The 20848-nt window shown below is 39.3% G+C and overlaps 1 protein-coding gene across 1 annotated transcript; it reads left to right on the top strand.

Annotated features, from left to right (window-relative positions):
- Nucleotides 1-17085: 17085 nt before the first annotated feature.
- On the top strand, nt 17086-20590 carry LOC137743369 (uncharacterized). Its single transcript, XM_068483253.1, has 3 exons — nt 17086-17287; nt 17505-19151; nt 19736-20590. Exons 2-3 carry the CDS (start codon nt 17644-17646, stop codon nt 19989-19991), a joined length of 1764 nt encoding a protein of 587 aa, XP_068339354.1. The 5' UTR covers nt 17086-17287; nt 17505-17643; the 3' UTR covers nt 19992-20590.
- Nucleotides 20591-20848: the final 258 nt, after the last annotated feature.

Below are 20848 nucleotides of genomic sequence, written 5' to 3'. Positions count from 1 at the left end.
TTTTTGGGTGGGAGAGGTGTCGAGAGGAGTAGATGAGGAGATAAGAAGATTGCCGTGGCATTGGCGTCCACATGTCTTTGTCCAAACTATATAGAAACCCGTGTGGATTGGAATTTGAAGGTCCCTCCTTTGCGATGTTTAATTTTCCTTTGTATTTTGGCTATTCCTCGAGTCTCGACGAACCCGTTTATCTCTTCTTTAAATCTTTGTTTAGAACTTGGAAGGCCAGACAAGAAACCCTGGAGATTTCTAGCATTCACCACTGTACCTTCTGGCAACGTTTTTCATGGAACTGCATGCGTACGCGTGTTATTTACGATATCTCAATTTTCAATCAATATCCTTCCTTTGGTCCACTCCTAACTTCATGTTTGTAAAGGTTCAGTGCACTTGTAAGCATTCGATTGGTTCACATGCAAACAATCTTTTCCTTTTCTTTTCTTCAAGAAAATAAAAACGATAACGTTCCAAAAACAAAAGCAATTTGCTTACAAACGCGTACACTGTTTACAGTTACCGATTAGTATTCTGCAGTTTTGTTTATAATATCACCGTTCCTTATCTCAGTGCAAAAACTTATAATGCAACTAAAGACCTACTACTTAACTATTGGAAGATGGCAAAGTGGAGGTGCCGGGATTAAATGTTCCCTCTCCAAATGACAAAGAAAGTGTATATATATATATGTGTGTGTGTGTGTGTGTGTGTGTGTGTGTGTAACTGAGTAACGTAGGTGTCAATGCACTTAACTAAAGTAGGTTGTTTAATTTATTGTTTATCGTTTAGATTATATCACAAGTAGTATGAATTCTGCAATTTGGATTTATTATACATACGTCTCAAGTACTTTTTGTTTGAGAATAGGAATTCCATATCGATCATATTACAAAATAATATACAATTAATATATAGAAGTTTCCACTCGTAATATCATTGGGATCTTTCGTGATAAAACCTAATGCCTGATAGTAGGTGGTTAAGTTGGAACAATATCAGTAATATTGTAGTCGACCATGATAAGCCTGAAAATGTTTATCATGATAAGCCTGAAATGTTTATCATGGTATCATAGTAGAGTGTTATTTTGGCACATCCTGAGCCCAATTTACTGGGCTTGAATTTGCTTTGCGCTAGCTCCAGCTTAAAACTATTGAATGAATGGACCCTCAAAAACTTGTTTTGGCACTAGTCTCTTGATGATGATCGAGCTCTCAAAAAGTTGTGTTAGTTTCAGTATAATGACTTGTTAAGTTCCCAATAATGTGGGAATTGGTTTTCCTTGTGACCTTGTGTGGGCCCACTCATGAGGGGGGGTGTACTGGAAAATAGAATACCACATCCGTCATGACAAAATAATATACAATTAATATATAAGAGTTTCCACCCGACCCTAATATCACTAAAGACCTTTTGTGATAAATCCAACGCCTAGTAATAGGTGATTAAGTTAGGACACCTATAAAGTTTATCACACTTTTTTATGTAGTCAAAATTGATTCATAACTTAGCTATATATGACCAATTAATATAAATTTTGAAAAGATATACCTCAACAACATCTAAATAAATAAGATACTTCTTCCGCCACAAGGGAGCCTGATTAAACCAACCGCATATCCAGAAAGCAAACTTAAAACAACAAACTCTCATAGCTAGGGAGAAACCACAAATATTAAGTTGCTCCACTTATGTAGATTCGTAAGTTGTCGAACAAAAAGACTAACTACAACAACTATGGCGGAGCCGATGCACCGCGAAAATATTATTTGTCGATATCCTAGAGAGACGGACCAGCGATCTGGTTGAAATGCACCCTCCACCTAACTAATGAGTTAGGAGTACATTTTATGTACCTTGAGTTAGAGTATAATAGCTATGTGCCTTGAACAATATATTTGTCACGATTTCAGATAGATGGATTAGTGATCCTACTATTAATTATGTTAAATATTATTCCTCACTTGCATAGTATCAGTCTTCTCATGGTCCAAACTCAACGGTGGCAACTAAATGCAAGAGTTGCGCTCGTTGTGGGACTTAACCCTTCCCCCAATGTCTTCCTATAGACAGTAATGGTGTCAACTCATATGTCCGTGTTCTACCTACTGACATATAGCAGATGTGGAATTTATCACAAACTATATACTTCAATACAATTAGTTAGTAAAACCATTTAATTTATAATGTTATTTATTTTGTCAATGGCTCAATTCCAAACTCAATAAAACAGTATCATATTTATTTTAGTTAACATCTTAATAAATTTCGGTTCTTGCATGTAACAATAACCATATGAAGTTTGATATGTAGTATGAAAACGATCACCTTTTTACAAGTGCCATTTGGTAGGCACTTCCTCTAGCTGGCTGCATATACTTGGCAGGATCTCCTATCAAACATCAAGCAACAAACTTTCACATGCTCCATGTGGAGTGTGTAGGGTAGCCATGTCCTTAATATGGAACACAATCTGGGCACGTACCATCTCCAAAGGCACTACAGTTTGAGCCTTTAGGTACAAAGGTAAAGCACAATATGTACATATCATTGTCGCATTTCCATCGTCATTGCTCGTGATAACTCCTTGCTGCTAGGAAGCGCCTGCTGCTTGGTCCACACCTCTTGTGCCAACAGCAAACGTGTCGAAAACCCTGTGCAACACATGGACATGGATGCCTAATACTGCAAACTACAAGCACTCTTTCATGTGACGATCATCGCCCCCTTTAATACAGCTGGTGGCAATGGAAACTGTTACCATCATACATGCATATAATTATTGATAGGTCACATAATTTGTTTGGCACACAGGGCATATATGACTGGAGGTGCATTTGAACTTGTTTGGGGTCCATGGGAAAGTGGTTTGGCCAAAAGCTCAGAAGTTCACGACTGGGATTAGAGTAAGTTTAATGCAACGAGAAGATTTGCAGCAACCATAACACAATTTGGGATCAAATGGAACATATTTGTTAAGCATGTGCTTGTAGATATATGACCTAATTAATTAAGCTTTTGGTGTACATACCAATTTTCCATGTTACTATGTTAGTATTGGAAATGGTTTTGTCTAGCAAAGGCTGGCTTTGTCTTTTCGAAATACCATTCCCAATCATGTGCAAGTTTGTGAGGAAGGTGTGAATGTTGGCTTTTTACTTGCCCTTCATTTTAATTTTGGGGTTTCTGTCAAACAAACTGGTCCGATTTTTTTTCCTACAACTTTTTTCACTATTGGGTGGGTAAAATCTTTGGTGACATATGCTCCCCAAGTAGTTACAGTCCCATGTTTGTTAGGTATTAGTGGGTTACTCTCTATTAGTTTCTTTTGGAATAGGTACTAGTGATTGTTCTATTTTACTTTTCATGGTGAAATTTGCTTCTTGCGTGGGTTTGGAGATGCTTATTTAATATGTATTTTTAATCAAAAGGGCTTTCAATAAAACTGCTTTTACTATAAGTACATTGAAACTTTGAATAAAAATGAAAAAAAAAAACACTTAAACGCTTTTTGAAAGAAGCACTGAAATGCTGATTTAAAATTACAAATACTTTTAACTTTTTATGCCACATAGGATTTGGCATTTCGGTTGGAAACAATTAGTGGCTGTCTTTTTTTTTATTGTTATAGCTTATGAGGAGATGCTCTTAAGTATTTTTGGTAGTTTGAAAGCATTCTAAATGCATTTAAAAGCAGATCGCGGAACTTAATTTAGGCACTATTAGGTATATATACCCCTCAAGGTCATGAGAAATTTTTAGTTGTGACGGGAACACGGATGGTACACCACATGTTTTTATGCAAGTAGTGAAAAATTTTAATTATTAAGTTATTACCCTTTTAACACACATAACCCATCATTTATATAAGGATACGTGGTGTACCACCTCGTGTGACGGTCACATTGAAAAATTTCTCCAAGATCACGACATCTATTCGAGACCTTTTTTTTTTGGTAAAAGAAGTATGGGGAATTATTATGCTTTTTGTTGCTCGTGCATTTTATTTAGCAATAATGGGTATAATTCCAACTACATAAAGACGAGAACACTTCCTATCAGAAGTAAGACACTACGTCGTCTCTGAATTTATGCAGACGGAAGTTTGTGGCACTTTCACGGTGGCCCAACTTAATTGGACATTCAACCGTCACCCACATGCATGAACATGTCTAATTAAGTTCGCCAGAGAGAGAGAGAGAGAGAGAGAGAGAGAGAGAGAGAGAGAGCATTGACATACATGATAAACTCCATTAACTAATTAATTTGTTCATTCATCCTGGATCTTGGTTTTTTCTTAATACTATGTTTCATAAAAGCATCTAATTACTTGGCGTTTTCTATTTGCAAGCAGTCTCTCTTTTGTTTGGCATCATGCTCATTGTCTTGGTCTAGCCAGCTCTCGTGGGTGCTCTTCACTTTTCCTTGACAATGCGTTATGGAAAGCCTACCCTCTCAGTCGGATGCTATTTAGGTTTACAATATGATCGATCTGGCACTTGTCTAGCATGAAAGGAGGTATTTGAATTCATATTGACAGTTTAATCACATAAAATGTCAGAAATTGACAATTCGATCACAAAGCATGCTAATCGGGATCAATGGCGTAGCCACGTTAAGGGCTACCCTGGGCTATAGCCCAGGTAGCTTTCCGTAAAAAATTAAAATTTTACTGTAAATTTTATGGATTTTCGAATGTAACCCATTATATATTTAGTAACTAATCTTAGTTCTCTTGGTTTAACCATGTAAAATTATATAATACAGTTTACAAACCATCTCTTTTTGTTACATCATTTTTCTCATCGCTTCTTGTACATGTACAAGTTTGGATTTGTTTGAATTTTAACACGTATTTGTTTAATAATGAAAATTCTCGGCTCACCTTGTGAAATTTTCTTACGCTAGAGCATACTATGAAAAATACAGTTTCAAGTTTCTTTGTTTATAAAGATTAAATTTTTAAGCTAGCCCATCCGGTAAAAATTTCCTAGCTCTGCTATTGATCGGGATGAAAGTAGAACGTAAACAGAAATTGAACTCACCGTGTTACTGGGATGTGCCACAAGGTGCCAGATTTTTTGAAAAAGGAAAGGTTTTCTTGAGTTTAATATTTTTGTTATGTATTTCATTCACTGCTGCAATGGTTTTATATACATCTCACACACACACACGCATGCAATAAACTACAGACATGAAACAGGCGTGCTTGCTGCCCATACTGTAAAGCATCAGAGCACATGATCTGACACCATGTGCTAGTCTGCTGCTGTACAACCTTACTGTGCTGTCTGATTCTTTCCTTTAACACTCCCCCTCAAGTTGGAGTGTGAATGTCAATCACACCCAACTTGCCCAGATGTGTATGGAAGATGGGTGCACGTAATGGCTTAGTAAATAAGTCTGCGACTTGCTCCCCCGTCTTGACATAAGAAGTTTTGATTTCTCCTTTTTGAATTCGCTCACGAACTGTGTGGCAATCGATCTCGATATGCTTTGTACGTTCGTGATACACTGGATTTGCAGCTATGTGCAAAGCGGCTTGATTGTCACAAAACAATCTTGCTGGCTGAGGATGGTTAACATGTAAATCTTCCAATAAATACCTCAACCAACTTAATTCACAAGTGGCAGTAGCCATGGACCGATACTCCGCTTCTGCGGATGAACGAGCTACTGTAACTTGTTTCTTGCTTTTCCAAGACACCAGTGATTTTCCAAGAAAAATACAATAACCAGTCACTGACCGACGTGAAATGGGACAACGAGCCCAATCTGCGTCGCAATAACCAGTTAAAGATAATTCACTTTGGGAAGAAAACATCAAACCTTGCCCAGGAGCTCCTTTAAGATATCGAAGGAGTCGATATGCTGCATCAAGGTGGTGTCGTTGCGGATCTTGCATAAACTGACTCAACGTGTTGACAGTGTATGCTATTTCCGGTCTTGTGATGGTCAAATAAATCAACTTCCCAATTAAGCGCCTATACCTCGCAGGTTCATGAAGTGAAGTGCTTCCTGTGGGTGTTAGCACTAAATCAGCCTCCATTGGAATTTTCATGGGTTTAGCACCAAGTAACCCAGCCTCCTCCAGTATGTCCAGTGTATATTTCCGTTGACAAATTGTGACTCCGGCTTTCGAACGTGCAACCTCGACTCCAAGGAAATATTTTAGAGGTCCAAGGTCTTTAATTCGAAATCGACTGCTAAGGAAAGTCTTTAGGTTCTTGATTTCTGTCTCGTCGTTGCCTGTAATCACCATATCATCAACATACAACAATACAATAGTGAGTGAAGTACCCTTGACTTGGGTGAACAGAGAGTAATCTGCCTTAGATTGGCAGAAACCGATGTCACTGATAGCCGAAGAAAATTCTCGAAACCAACTTCTGGACGCCTGTTTAAGACCATATAAAGATTTGTGGAGTCGACACACAATGTTCTCCCCCTGTCGACGATACCCCGGAGGAGGCAACATGTATACTTCTTCCTGAAGTTCGCCATGAAGGAAGGCGTTTTGGACGTCCATTTGATGTAATGGCCAATGCCGGACAGCAGCGATGGTCAGTAAGCAACGCACTGTGATGAGTTTGGCAACCGGGGAAAAAGTTTCCTTGTAGTCGATACCTTCACGTTGGGTGAAGCCTTGGGCAACGAGACGCGCTTTGTAGCGATCAAGAGTGCCGTCGGAGTGGTACTTGAGTTTGAAAACCCATTTGCATCCGATAGGCCGGTGGCCGGACGGAAGAGGAACGAGACTCCATGTTTTGTTGTCGTCTAGAGCTGTGAGTTCGGCCTGCATGGCTGCAACCCAGTGGGGATTTTGACAAGCCTGTTCATAGGTAGTAGGCTCCACCAAGTGGGAAATGTGAGAAACAAACCGTTGATACCCAGGAGATAAGCAAGAATAGGAAACATACCGATGTAGCGGATAGCACGTGCTGGACATGGACCGCGAGAGGGACTCGGTTGGTGTGAGCAAGGTGGAATGATGAGCCACATAATCTTTGAAGTGAGCCGGTGGTTTGGTGGGGCGAGTAGAGTGACGGGGTGGAGGTGGTTGGAGAGACACTGGAAGGGAGAGGCGAGGAGAGACGGGGTCAGATGGGGGGTGATTGTCAGTGGTGGTAGGTAACGCGGGAAGGTTGAAGTATGATGGGGAAGATTCGTGGGTGGTAGAGATAATGGGTGAGGGAGAAGTGGAGGGAGTCTCAAGGTTGGTAGGGGGGAGATTTGACAAAGGTGGAGGGGATGATGAGATAGGCGTGTGGACCGTGGGATGGGAGGTGGTGGGAATAAGGGTATTTGTGCCTTGGATCATGTCGTGAGGTGGATGGATAAGGGGAGTAATAGGCATGTCATTTTGGTCAAGGGTTGGTGAGGTGGTGTAAGGGAATATATGTTCATGAAAGATGACATCACGGGAGGTGAAAATTTTATGGGTGAGAAGATCATATACCTGATAACCCTTTTGACCAAGTGGGTAACCAAGGAAAACACAACGACGAGCACGGGCGTCAAACTTAGTGATGGGTGTGAGGTTGGTGGCATAACTAAGGCACCCAAAAACTCGTAAGTGGGAATAAGTAGGTGGTGTATGATGCAAAAGTTCATATGGAGACTTATGAGAAAGCAAGGGTGTAGGTAGACGATTGATGAGATAACAAGCGGTTTGGATACTTTCCCCCCAAAATTTTAAAGGTAAGTTGGCTTGAAATCTAAGAGCACGACCAACATTTAAAAGATGCCTATGTTTACGTTCGACTACCCCATTTTGTTGTGGTGTGTAAGAACAAGAATGTTGGAAGGAGGTTCCACATGAGTCTAGGTAAGAACGCATGGAAAGAAATTCACTCCCATTATCCGCACGAAGAGCTTTAATGTTATGATGAAATTGGGTTTTGACCCAAGAGAAAAAGGATTTTAGTAATGATTGTGTGTCGGATTTGAAATGCATGATATGTACCCAAGTAAAACGAGTGAAATCATCCACAATAGTGAGAAAATATCGTGCCCCATAGTGTGTTTGATGTTTGTGAGGACCCCAAATATCACAATGAATTAAATCAAAAGGTGCGGAAGATTTTATTTCACTAGTAGGAAAAGGTAAACGAGTTTGCTTTGCTAAAGGGCAAACTTCACAAATGTGTTTGGAATCAAACATTATTTCAGCAGTGGTTTTGGCTAAGGAATGTAAAGGTGCGGATGATGGGTGCCCAAGGCGCCGATGCCATAGACTTGTGGTGTGGGAAATGTGGTTGGCAAGGTGAGGATTTTGTGTCGGGGTGAGGTAGTAGAGCCCATCAAAATGCTTGCCCAGGCCAATCATCCTCTTCGTATCCATGTCCTGCACAGCACAAAAATCAGGATAGAACGTCACTATACATCGCAAAGCTCTTGTCAATTTACTAACAGACAATAAATTGACGCGGAACTTTGGTACATAAAAAACTTTATCAAGAGATAACTCATGTGACAATTTCATTGAACCAATCCTTTTGATTTCAGCTTGCCCCCCATTTGGTAAGCCAACATAGTCATGCTGAGCATCCATGATGTTGTGTGTTGGTGGCGAATGAGAAATATGATCAGTGGCTCCGCTATCAACGATCCAACATAGATTCGAATGTGGATCTGTTTGTGCTATATTGCATTTAGGCAAGAAAATACCTGTTGCATTGGCAAGTGGCTGTCCATTACCGTTACGAAGCATGGCGATGATTTGATTATACTGCTCGGTAGTGAATGTAGGACCATCAGAAGCATTGGTCTTGGTGGTTGTGGTAGGGGTGATAGCCTCGGCATTGTTGGCTGCTCCTCTCTTGTTCTTGGGCTTCACATTTTTTCCATGCCATTTGTGTCCTTCTGGGAACCCAATGATGTAATAACAACGATCCACCAAGTGTCCATCTCCATCACAGTAAGTGCATTTGAGTGACTTACGTGAAAATGTGTTGGAGGTCTTGCTATTGGATAAGGATGATGCATAAGTTCGCTGGACGTGCATCGCATGCGAGGATGTCCCCATATCGCGACGACTAGCCACATCCATCTGCCGTTCATGTTGAAGAATAAGGCCATGGACTCTGCGTGTATCAGGTAGTGGACTCATCATCAGAATCGAGCCTCGTACAGTTGCATAGGATTCGTTCAATCCCATCAGAAACTGCATAACTCTTTCTTTCTCTTCCCGTTCAGCAAGTCCTCTCAAACCTGTGCAAGTGCAATCTAATGGATCATGATATGACGATAACTCATCCCATAAGGCCTTCATCTTTGTGTAATAGGCAGAAACAGAGAGCTGCCCTTGATGATTTTCAACAATTTCTTGTCGAATCTGGTAGATCCTCGAGTCACTACTCTGTGAGAATCTGTCTCTGAGATCGCTCCAAACTGCAGCAGCAGTTTCGGTGTACATGATGCTGCCGGCTATGTCTGAGTGGACTGAATTCACAATCCATAATGTAACCATGTCATTGCATCTTTTCCAGGCCGCATAATTTGCGTCCAGTGATGTGGGAGCCTTGATGGTTCCATCAATGAACCCAATCTTGTTCTTTGCGCTGAGACCCATGCGCATGGCACGGCTCCATTGCCCGTAGTTGTTTCCATCAAGAGTTTTGGAAACCAGGACAAGTCCAGTGTGATCTGAGTGATGAATGATGTATGGGTCTGAGAACTCCATGAGATTCTCATCTGATTTATTGTTTTTGGGTTTGACTGGTTCTGTCATGTTGTGGTCAATGGTATTTGTGGGTGAGCTGTAGAGATTACGGAAAGGTGAAGGTGAAGGAGCAAGAAAACTACTTGGGCGAAGGTGAATGTGAAAATATTGAGGGTGGCAATGAGACTGAAAATGGCTGTGGAGATTATTGTGTTTGTGGTGGCGGAAGCATGAAAGAGTCACCGGAATTGGTGCTCTGAAATAGAAGAAGGATGTGTTATGCCCATACTGCAGTTCTCGGTTTGTTCCAGACCAGGAAGGGATGGCTCTGATACCATCTTGAGTTTAATATTTTTGTTATGTATTTCATTCACTGCTGCAATGGTTTTATATACATCTCACACACACACACGCATGCAATAAACTACAGACATGAAACAGGCGTGCTTGCTGCCCATACTGTAAAGCATCAGAGCACATGATCTGACACCATGTGCTAGTCTGCTGCTGTACAACCTTACTGTGCTGTCTGATTCTTTCCTTTAACAGGTTTGAAGGTAACTGGGTGTATCATTGAAATAAACAGCAGGGCAAGAAACATTCGCATATATTGCTTGTTTGACTGTCCACCTTCATTTAGTAGTTGGTTCATTGTCTAATGCATGTATAAGCTGTAGGCTACTTTATCAGCTAAACTAGATTTATGTCATAATTTCTAGAACCAACGTATTATATATAGTTATATATATAAATGGGAGTGGATATGTGGCATCATTTTTTTTACACAAGTTTTTTTGAGACCTCCTCCACAATGTACTTTTCTTTCTAAATATAGAAAATATAAAGTGTAAAATGATAATTTAATTTGGAGTGCCTGTAACAATTATATATATATATATGGGTGTTCTATACACACCCCGTTTTGCTTTCTCCAACCCCTATTAATTTCTGGCCATCAAATTAAATGAATTGAAGATGATTAAAAAAAAAAATTATCATGGTGTGTGGAAGGTGAAAATGAGTGTGGATAGCACTGTTTTTTACAAAAGCAATAGAGTGACGTTTCATTAAATAGATATATAAGTGCCAATTGGGTACAATGCTCTAGTGACCTAGAAATTGATATGGAGTGAATATGCTCAAACAAACAACTTGAGTAGACCCTCATTAAGCGGTTACCACATGCACAAAAAAACTACAATCGCCACCAACACAAATATGTCAAATGATGATAGACACAACTAATATTCGTATCAACAACTACAACCAATCATCACCGACTAACGAGGCCACACAAAATCATCGCAGAAGAGTAAGACCACATAAAATCATCGTTGGTAGAAGAGACCACATACATCAACACTCAAGTGCGAAGACCACATCCAGACATTACTATAGCGCGAGAACATCACTCCCTAGCTAAGACAACAAGCTACCATACGCCAAAAGGGACCCACCACTCAGCTCGTCGAATGTTACAGGACTCAGACCACAGTTACCTGCTACCTCACCGTTCTAGTGGAGTCCGTCACTGCATCAGTCGGGGTTAGGCGGCGAAGCGGCCAATACTGAAGGTTAGTCTACGGTATCCCTTTTTTTTTTTTTTTTTTTTTGAAAGTACGGATACTCTTCAATTTGAACAATAATTTTGTTGTCATCGCATCCACGTATAGAATCATATTTTATCAATGTACGTAGTACGCGGTTCAGAATATAAAACCTAGTCACTGTTTTAAAAATTCTAGCCTAGTCGTTAGGCGCTAAGTCATCGTCTCGATTAGTCCCTAAACATTTGAAAATTAAGAAAATGCACTCACACCAGCTTAGGCGTTCGTCTACCCCGCCTAGATATTTGCCTAACCTATCTAAATCCGCTTAGGCACTAACCTAGGTTGCGACTCTCACTTAGACAGAAAATCGATAACTTTCATTTTTTATTTTAATTTTTCAATAAATGTAATAAACTTGTTGAATACGTGGATGAACACTTATTATATGTTTGTTCCCCATGTTTTCAATATTTTCTAATACTTTATAATTTATATGTCATTTTATGTTGCAATTTATGTATCTCAATACAACTATGTATATTTTCTAAGTATAAATAGGCATTTATTTATCGATATATAATAAATTTACTTAAATCCATCTAGTCCGCTTAGGTCCCGACGAGACGCTAAGCCCAAGTCTACCGTCTAGTATTTTTTAGAACCTTGAACCTAGTTACATTCATAGACTCATAAGACTCATACTGTTAATTGAGCTTAAAAGAAACGTGTGTTTTAAATCTAATTTCTCTGAGATATCGTCTAAAACACACGTTTCTTCTTTTTTCAACAAAAGAGATAAACCCAAAAGATAAAAGCCAATTTAGCCTTATCCACTCTTGTGGTTGATAGTGGGAACCCTTTTCGTGAAAAAATCTTGGTGGCGCCTCAAAATTAACAGCACTAACCCTAATGCATGCAGCTAATTATGCAGCTCTGGGCACAGTACTCTCCTCCGTTTAGGGTTTAGGGTTAGCTGGGCCATCCCGACCCTACATTTCATACAATTCTCATCTATATAATGGAAGCAGATCCTCTTCGTAGCCTAAGAATCAAATAATTTTGGTCTTTGAAATTTGTTCGCAGCTAAAAATTATTGTAGTTTTCAAACGATAGTGAAAATTTTAGTCACGAGATTAAATTTTAAGGGGCAAAATTATTTGATCTCTAAGCTCTGGATGTGTAAGTCCGGAAAAGATCTGCGCCCATATATAATGGAACAGGATCCCCTTCGGATCCCCAAAAATTGAGCACCCAGAGCAATAAATCAGGACCGTTGAAATTTAATCGAACGACTACAAACAGGGAGCCTCTCTAAAAATTATAATAATTGTAGTCGTTGAATCAAATTTCAATGACCCTGATTTATTGCTCAGGCTGCTCAGTTTTTGGGGATCCGGAGGAGAACCGGTTCCATATATAATGAGCAAGAGCGCAGTATTTGACTTGTTTGGACGGCTAATATCGAAACAGATGGACTAATCTAATTATACAAGCTAATAACAAGTTGGGGCAAAGCCACCAAAGCTGATTGAAAATTGATGATAATCCTCTTCCTAAACATTAGTTTATTCATTCGTCGACATGGTCACTCATTGATTTATTTACAATTGCCATCAACTAAATAGAGATTTGGATCACAAATTAAAGCTGAGTGGTTGTCACTTTGAAACTAGTCACTGACAAATTAACAAACCAAAATTTTAACTTGTTCCCATTGAATTTGACACGATTGGCCGATCGACGATAAGCTTCGTACCAAGTCTAGCTCATTTAACAATATTATCTCCTCTTGTCCTAGTGTGATTGTATGTTGATTTTTTTTGGTTATGTAATTTGAAACTCAACCGTTGATAGTTATATGATATGATTACATATATACATGAGTTAAAACTTAAGCTTATAATTTCGTTTTCTCAAGTGACCTTGTTGGACGGGAAAAAATCGTCTTTCAATTCTCCAACAAGTAATCAAGTAGTTTTGTTGAGAAGCAACATGAATGATACTAGGTGCCATCAACGAGAGAGCGAGAGGAGTACTTGAAAAAAAAAACTCCATCAACAATCAAATTAGTGGGTGCTTGATATGATTATAGGAGAATTTTAGAATAATTTCATAAGTACACCCTCAAATAAGTCTACTTAAGTTCCATCATTATACTACTTACGAAAGATATGTTACAGTCGTTGATACATCATTATACATCTGCGCATTTGATTCATCCTAAAAATACTATAACAATGGAACAATCACCAAAATTATTTACTATACGTATGTTACTCGTTGAATCTCAAACCCTAATAACTCACAAAGTATTCTATACTCTAAAGTACTATAACATAATACGATATACGATCAAAATATCTGATTGGAATCATAAAATGAAGACACAATTAATTGTCGCAGGAGTAACTATTGCCGTCCAAAAGATATGAAGCAACACAATTTACTGCCGTTGAAATGGTGGTGTCGCCATCGTACGTATTGGTTTATCTTCCCCTGATGGCAACATCAAGCAAGTTGTGCTACAGCTTACTACTCACCCTTTTCTGAGCTTTCATTCTGAACCGCTGGTTCCTCACCCCCACAACATTCAACTTGATCTAGTTTTTCTTAAATTCTTTGTCCTTATGAGGATCAAAATCAAATAAATAACAAAAACAAGAAAACGACAACTCCTGGGAAATATAAAAAAGGGAATAAAATCCTGAAGGGAATAATAAATAAATTAAACGACACCCATGTTTCTTATAGTATTATTCATTGGAATTGGATCCAAGATCGGCTTTGTAGGAATCTTATGAATCTTCACATTTTAACTATTTATTAAGTATTGTGCGGTTAGAAATTATTTGATTTTTTTATTTAAAATTAAAAATAAATGGTATTTGACAAAAACTGATCGTACGATATACGATGAACGTTTAGGATGTGAAGATCTCTAGAATCTCTACAAAATAGATCCAGAGATGATTCCTTTTCTTATTTATTAATTAAAGGAACGAAGATATTATTTATTAAGTTATTAGAGTAGGGAAATGGACGCACGAGGACCCACTATAGGCCCTCGCTTGGAATTTCAATGATAATTGGCTGCCTCTCTTGATCAAAATGTAAGCACATGTCCATTTTGTGCCTAAAGTGACCAAAAACACCCTAAGTATGTTTAGGGTTCAATTGATGTTAACTCAAAACATTTAGGATGTGTAAGGATATGCATTAGGGCTTTTGGGATCTTTTGTTTAAGGATATGTAGTTTTGATTTTGGTAAGTGAAACCATTACTTTGCTTAAGATTATAAAGAATGACAATCTGTCAAATAAACAAGTAAATTTCAAAAATTTTATATGCAATAAACGCGTGAATGGAGACTTGACTGCGCACTTAATTTCAATATAAGCTAGATTTAGTTAAAATGGATCATTTACATACACGGTACACCTGAATGATCTTGGATCATTGACAAGTGTAGACCTAATGCAAATTGAGAGTTCGTTAGTACTGTTCATTTAAGCACATCTAAATTCTTAATCACGCAACGTGACTTTTTATCACATTAGCATTTCTAGGTTATTTTTCTCTATGGATTAGACATAGACCAACTTAATTTTTATACCTATTGATGGCAAAGGCATTATTGGTATTAAACTTATCATGATAGATGGGACATGGATGCACTTGGCTTTCTGACTTGCAATATGTTTTCATACAAGGCAGAATTTGTCGTTTGAAGAAGTTGCTTATACAAAACAGTTGCATGAAGTGATCGTCTACGGTACGCGTAGTGTGAGCAATCATTTTCTTGCATTTGTGTATGGAAAATGGGAGTGGGATTCTCTCATTTCAAATTTCATTCTCATTCAGTTGTCTTCTATTTGAACGGTCACGATTAAATTATATTTATATTTTTTGTGTTGATTTATTTATAGAGACGGAAAGAAAAAGAGGAAAGTGAGAGAGGGGAGAAGGGGAGGGGAGGGGATTTGGAGGTGAAAGAATCATGCTCCGAAAAAAATGATGTACTTGTTACTGTTGGTTTGAGCTTGTTTAGTATATGATTCAATATCTAAGTGAATAAAGTGTTTGGCTTATATCCATGCATTTCAGGTTCGAAATTGTTATCGCTGTTAAATTATTATAAAAGTTTCGAAATCTCTTACTTTCTTTAATGATAATAGATTTAAAAAAAGGTTTGAGCTTGTTTAGGCAAACGTGATTTTTTTTAAAAACTACTAGAGAGAGAGTAACGTCATAATTGCAGAAATATGTGAGGGCATTTGTGACATTTAATACTGATCATTAAGTGGTCCTTCATTGTCAAATGATTTGTTAACCAGTACTCCATCTTTCAGTGCAGTGTAAGCACAGAACAATCCAAGGCTGATTTCGTAAGATTTGTACAGAGTGCCACCTCAGCAAATTTATGCGTGAGACAAATATTAGTCTCAACGCCCCCCTTCATATCTCATGTTACTCGAGCTAAACTTATATAACTATCGCATAGAGTTCATTTACATAAACTTTTAAAAAAATATTGAAAGTATTTTTAGTGAAATTGGTTTTGAGTTTCGAAAGCACTTTAAATGCTTTATGAAAGAAGCATAAGATATATGCTTATTGCATGAAGTATTTCAAGTACTTTTTTAGGATTATTTTAAAAAAAGTTCACCTAAAACGTTTTCAATCATTTTAAAAGTACTTTTAAACAAGTTCATGTTGATTAATGTAAGAGCGAGCACATATAATCATTAGACCTAACACGTAAATAACGTACTCTAGTATCATATGCTGCTATTGTGTAAAGTATTCACGTTCAAACTTGCCCAATACATTCACTTTCTTTATTTGGAAGCCAATTAATATCGAGGATAAAAGAACGAAATATAAGAAGTATACGAATAAATACTCTTAATTTCTTCAGTTACAAAACCATTATATTTAGGTGTTAGAATCTTGACTTCTATTAATTAGCTAAATAATATGAATACTAATTCCATTCGAATCTAACCTTATTCATGGAAGCATACCAATTAGCTAAATATTAGGAAAAACGTGAAGCAACCCAGAATTATAATCAACAATTAATTGATTTATTAACCATCATTAGCAATTTGGCATTACCACGAGAGATTTTTCAATGTGAATGGTACGCGGGGTGGTACATTACGTGTCACTAAATAAATGGTGATATATGTACTAAAAAGTTAATAACATACCAAATAAAATTTTCTACTACTTCTATTAAAACACGTGGTGTATTACTTGTGTTCCGGTCACCATTAAAAATTTATCTATTAACACGCCACTCATCAAATTTCGATCTCTTCTTAATCAAATGGCAAGCATACACGTGTCACCCAAGTAACATCGGTAACGGTAGCAGATCACGGTTTTCAAAGAAAAGCAAAGGTGCTGGTCGGTATGAACACGTGGAGCACGGAGAGCAGCCAGATCGGATCGGAAACAGTCCGCTGAGCACGGAATTTTTCATTGTGATCGAATACAACGATATACAACTTATTTTATATAAATGGTGAAAATAATTATTTTTTTTAATACAAATATCTACACTGACACATAATATACAATTTTTTATCCACCACACTGAAAAATCTTTGAAGCGGTGAGCAGCTTCGCACAAAACCCCTCCAAATTAATTATTTGAAGCGGTGAGCGGCTTCGCACAAAACCCCTCCAAATTAATTCTTTATCCGTCACACTGAAAAATCTTTGAAGCGGTGAGCAGCTTTCGCACAAAGCCCCTCCAAATTGCAAGCTGACTTGACGTCAGACCCCAACGAAAGTAAATATCCAAAATATCCCGGTAACTAACCGACCAAGGGATCTCCCGGACTCCCGTACCGTATAAACTTACGGTCTAACTACCTGTATACGCTCCGAGATTTTTTCACTAAGTTTCTTACAGAGCTCGTGGTTTGTATATATAGCACCCAAAGAGTGACGCTTTCTCTCCGAAGCTACCCTTTGTGAGCTTCTCTACGAGTGCCTCGCCGGAAAACTCATCATTCTCCCGACCTTGATCTGAAAACGCACCGGATTCCGCCGGAAAATTGAACAAGTGAGTTCAGTTTTCATGGAAATGCTTTTTTTACTGCCTAGGGATCTAAGTTTTTGCTGTTCTCGTGTGAGATCTTTTGAGTGGCTTTGGTATGCGCTTTCCGGATCCGATTTTCCTGGAAAATACAATGAGTGGCATGAAAACTTTCGATTTTCCGGGAAATCTTGGGAATTTTCTCACGTGCATGGCTGATTTGATTTTTGTTTGTTTTTTACAGGTTGAAGAGTGAGTCGGAAGCAAGAAAGGCAGAGACTTTGCAGATCCGATTAAAAAATTCGAAGCTTTATATATACAAAGCTTTTTGCAAATCTATCAAATTTTTTCACATTTTTCTCTGATCTGAAAAGCAGAGAGAAATGGTAGTGAAAGTTCCTTCGACCTGCTTGCACTGGTCGCAGCCGATCGTTCCTCGCTCGACGCCGTCATCACAAACCCTAGCCTCCTCAATCGCGTCTCCTTCCTCAAAACGACGTAACAGAGGAGGCGGCGACGAAGGCGGAGCTCAGTTATGTCTCTACGTCCACAGCTTGAACCGGTCGGCGTTGTTCGGTGGTCCATCGACGAAGCTGAGCCGGTCCCGGTCCTGCGGCTTCCAGAAGTCGAGATTCCGGTCCATTAGACGAGCTTGCAGTGCCAACCTGGACGCCTTCTCAGACGAAGAGTTCTCAAAGAAAATTCAAGAGCTTGCTCTCCGATTCCAGCTCGCCGACAATTTTGACGGTGAAGATGACCTTAACGTCGACGGAAACGAGTCGGATTCGGAACCGGAGGCGGCGAATTCTGATGACAATCACGGCGTCAGTGAGTCTGCAACGAGAATGAGATTTGAACAGAACCAAAGCCGGTTCCAGTTGCCGCTCGATCTAGAGCCACCGTGGCCGAGCGATTGGCAGCGGAGGGACGAGATTGTCCCGGAGGCGAGCATCGAGCGGAAGGCTAACAGCTTCGACCTTCCGCTCTCGCTCCGAATCATCAAGCGGAAGATGCAGTGGCAGGATGGTTTCCGAGAAGCAGGGGAATCCGCGTGCTGCTCTGTAAAAAGGGCCTTCTCTTCCATGGTGTTCATAATCCGAGAGCTCCATAGCTACACCTTGCAGATGAGAGAGATTCTGTTCTTCGAAGATTTGCAGGGGATTTTAAGCAGGGTGCAGAAGGAGATGCAAGCTTCGTTCGTCTGGTTATTTCAACAGGTCTTCTCTCAGACACCGACTCTAATGGTGTATGTAATGATCCTCTTGGCGAATTTTACTGTCTACTCATTAGGCCACAACGCCGCCATTGCCGCCGCTCCGCCCGCCGGGTTGTATGCCAGTGCAACCGAGTCTATTTCAGTGGAAGAAGTTCAGACTCAGAACGATAAATTGGATAACCCCCAATTTGATTCTTCCACAAGTAAGTCGTTTTCAGTGAATGGCAACGGCAAGACGACATCCGTAGGCGGAAACGGTGGCGGTGGAGGGAAGGTCCGACCGGTAGGAAGCGGCACAGACGGTGATGGCCGGTTTGACCGATCCGACCAGTACCGGACAATTGTCCCCGACGGGGCTTCCCAGTTGTCCTCATTAGGGACAACAAGAGAAGCAGAGTCGGTTTCGGAGCAAGAGAGCAGGGAGGAAGAGCTGGCTCTGTGGAATTCAGTAGCGGAAGAAGCTCATCAAATGCGGGGCGTAGAAGAATCTCTTGATCACGAAACGATGCAGAGATTTGTTTCGCCGGTGACGGCGAATATCGAGGCGGACGACTACGCCGAGTACTTCAGAACTGAGCTTCTTTACCAAACGGAACTTTCCAAGGAACCTAGCAATGCTCTGCTTCTTGCCAATTACGCGCAGTTCCTCTACCGAGTTGCTCATGATTACGACAGGTACTGTTCCATTTCATCAAAAGTCTCATAGTTTTAGTGCTTAATTCTAATTTTCATGTCTAACAAATTGAGTTCTCTTAGTTTAGTTAGTTTTAATGTTCATGTCCATAAATTTGTTGGGTGATTAATATTAATATATCATGGTACGAATTAAAATTTACGTGTCTTCGGTCGTTATGGTCTTTCTATAACACACAGTTTAACATTAATTTTTGTGCTAATATTATAAAATATGTTGTCAAAAATATATTGTGAGTTCTTTTAAAAGAGTTTCCGTATTATTTCTGTTGTTACGATAGTATTGAGTTCAAATCTGATGGACGATTTATCTTTTTTTTTTTTTTCCATTCATTTGTCGGGGTGTTTAAATTTGGTGATAGTATGATGGTGAAATGTGTGGTAGTCTTTCCCTTATTTAGCAAAAAAATCATTACAGGTTTGGTCAGCTCACGCGTTTCACATGAAAAATCTTTGCTTTGGCTTCTTAGTGATTAATTGATAGTTACGTAAATTAGTCTGAGCTTAAAGTACAAAGAGTCAAATACAAGTGTTTGACTTTTATTGGTGATTTATTTAATAAACAGAGCTGAAGAGTATTTCAAGAAGGCAGTAGCGGTGCAACCGCCGGACGCGGAGGCGTACAGCAAATACGCGACGTTTCTGTGGAGGGTTCGAAATGACTTGTGGGCGGCGGAGGAGACATTCTTGGAAGCCATTTCGGTTGACCCAAGCAACTCCTTCTACGCTGCCAACTATGCCCATTTCTTGTGGAATACCGGTGGCGAGGATACGTGCTTCCCTCTCAACTCCGCTGAGACTGATGCCATCGAAGATGCTTAGTAAATAAAAGGCAAAAAAAACCCCAAACAATAAGAGAAAATAGTATAGAAGAGAAATATGGAACAGCGAAGCACAAACTTTCATGCAACGGGAAGTTTAGTACGACAATATTCTACATCAAATGCATGACAATGCGTATTGAATTTGTCATGTTGACATTCCCAATGTATGTAAGTTTCTTTCTACAACGACGCCGATGAGCAGAGCAGCCACCTTCCGTTCATTTCCAATTCTATTTGTTTTTTCGTTTTATTATTCCACAAGTTTTGGTGGGCGGTGGCAAAATGGGGTGGTGGCGTTTGGGGCGGAGGGGAAGCACGTGGGCGGGGACGCACTCACATGCGCGGCAAAACGGCAGCAACAATTGCAGTGAGTTTGGCTGATGAGCGGGAAGTGGTCGCGATTGGGGAATACACGGTTTGCTTTTGCACAGATCATAATGTGTATTTTGTTAATTATATATTTTTGGGTTGACACAATGACATGGCAAAAGTGCAATTAGCCACCTTGTTAATATGTGCCATATTTAAGTTTACTACAATTTCTTCCAAAATTTTAAATATTACTGTGTCAATGAAAGCACTTGTTTCTCGTGCACTTTGTTTACTAGCATCAGCCATTGACCTCCTCCTCCTCCTTTATCTTACGAAGCTCTGGAAAATTCTGCGATTCACTTTAATTTTGTTTAGTGAAAGTACCCTTTGTCTTAAGAAACAATGATGCCACAATACCACAACAAAAGTGGCTAATGATGCATGGGAGATTGAGAAGGAGGGTCTCTCCCAATCTTAAGTGAGGGTCAAAACACTTTGAAATGCAGAAATTATACGATATATAACTACTTATTACATTATATA

This window comes from Pyrus communis, chromosome 8 (assembly GCF_963583255.1).
Source record: "Pyrus communis chromosome 8, drPyrComm1.1, whole genome shotgun sequence".
In the NCBI taxonomy this organism is placed as follows: Eukaryota; Viridiplantae; Streptophyta; class Magnoliopsida; order Rosales; family Rosaceae; genus Pyrus; species Pyrus communis.
This window is presented reverse-complemented; position numbering and strand designations above follow the sequence as displayed.

Excerpts from the sequence above, each read along its gene's own strand:
- LOC137743369 (XM_068483253.1), top strand. The coding sequence starts at position 17,644 with ATGGTAGTGAAAGTTCCTTCGACCTGCTTGCACTGGTCGCAGCCGATC. Across the intron at positions 19,152-19,735 it reads GTTGCTCATGATTACGACAG|AGCTGAAGAGTATTTCAAGA; the intron begins GTACTGTTCCAT and ends TTTAATAAACAG.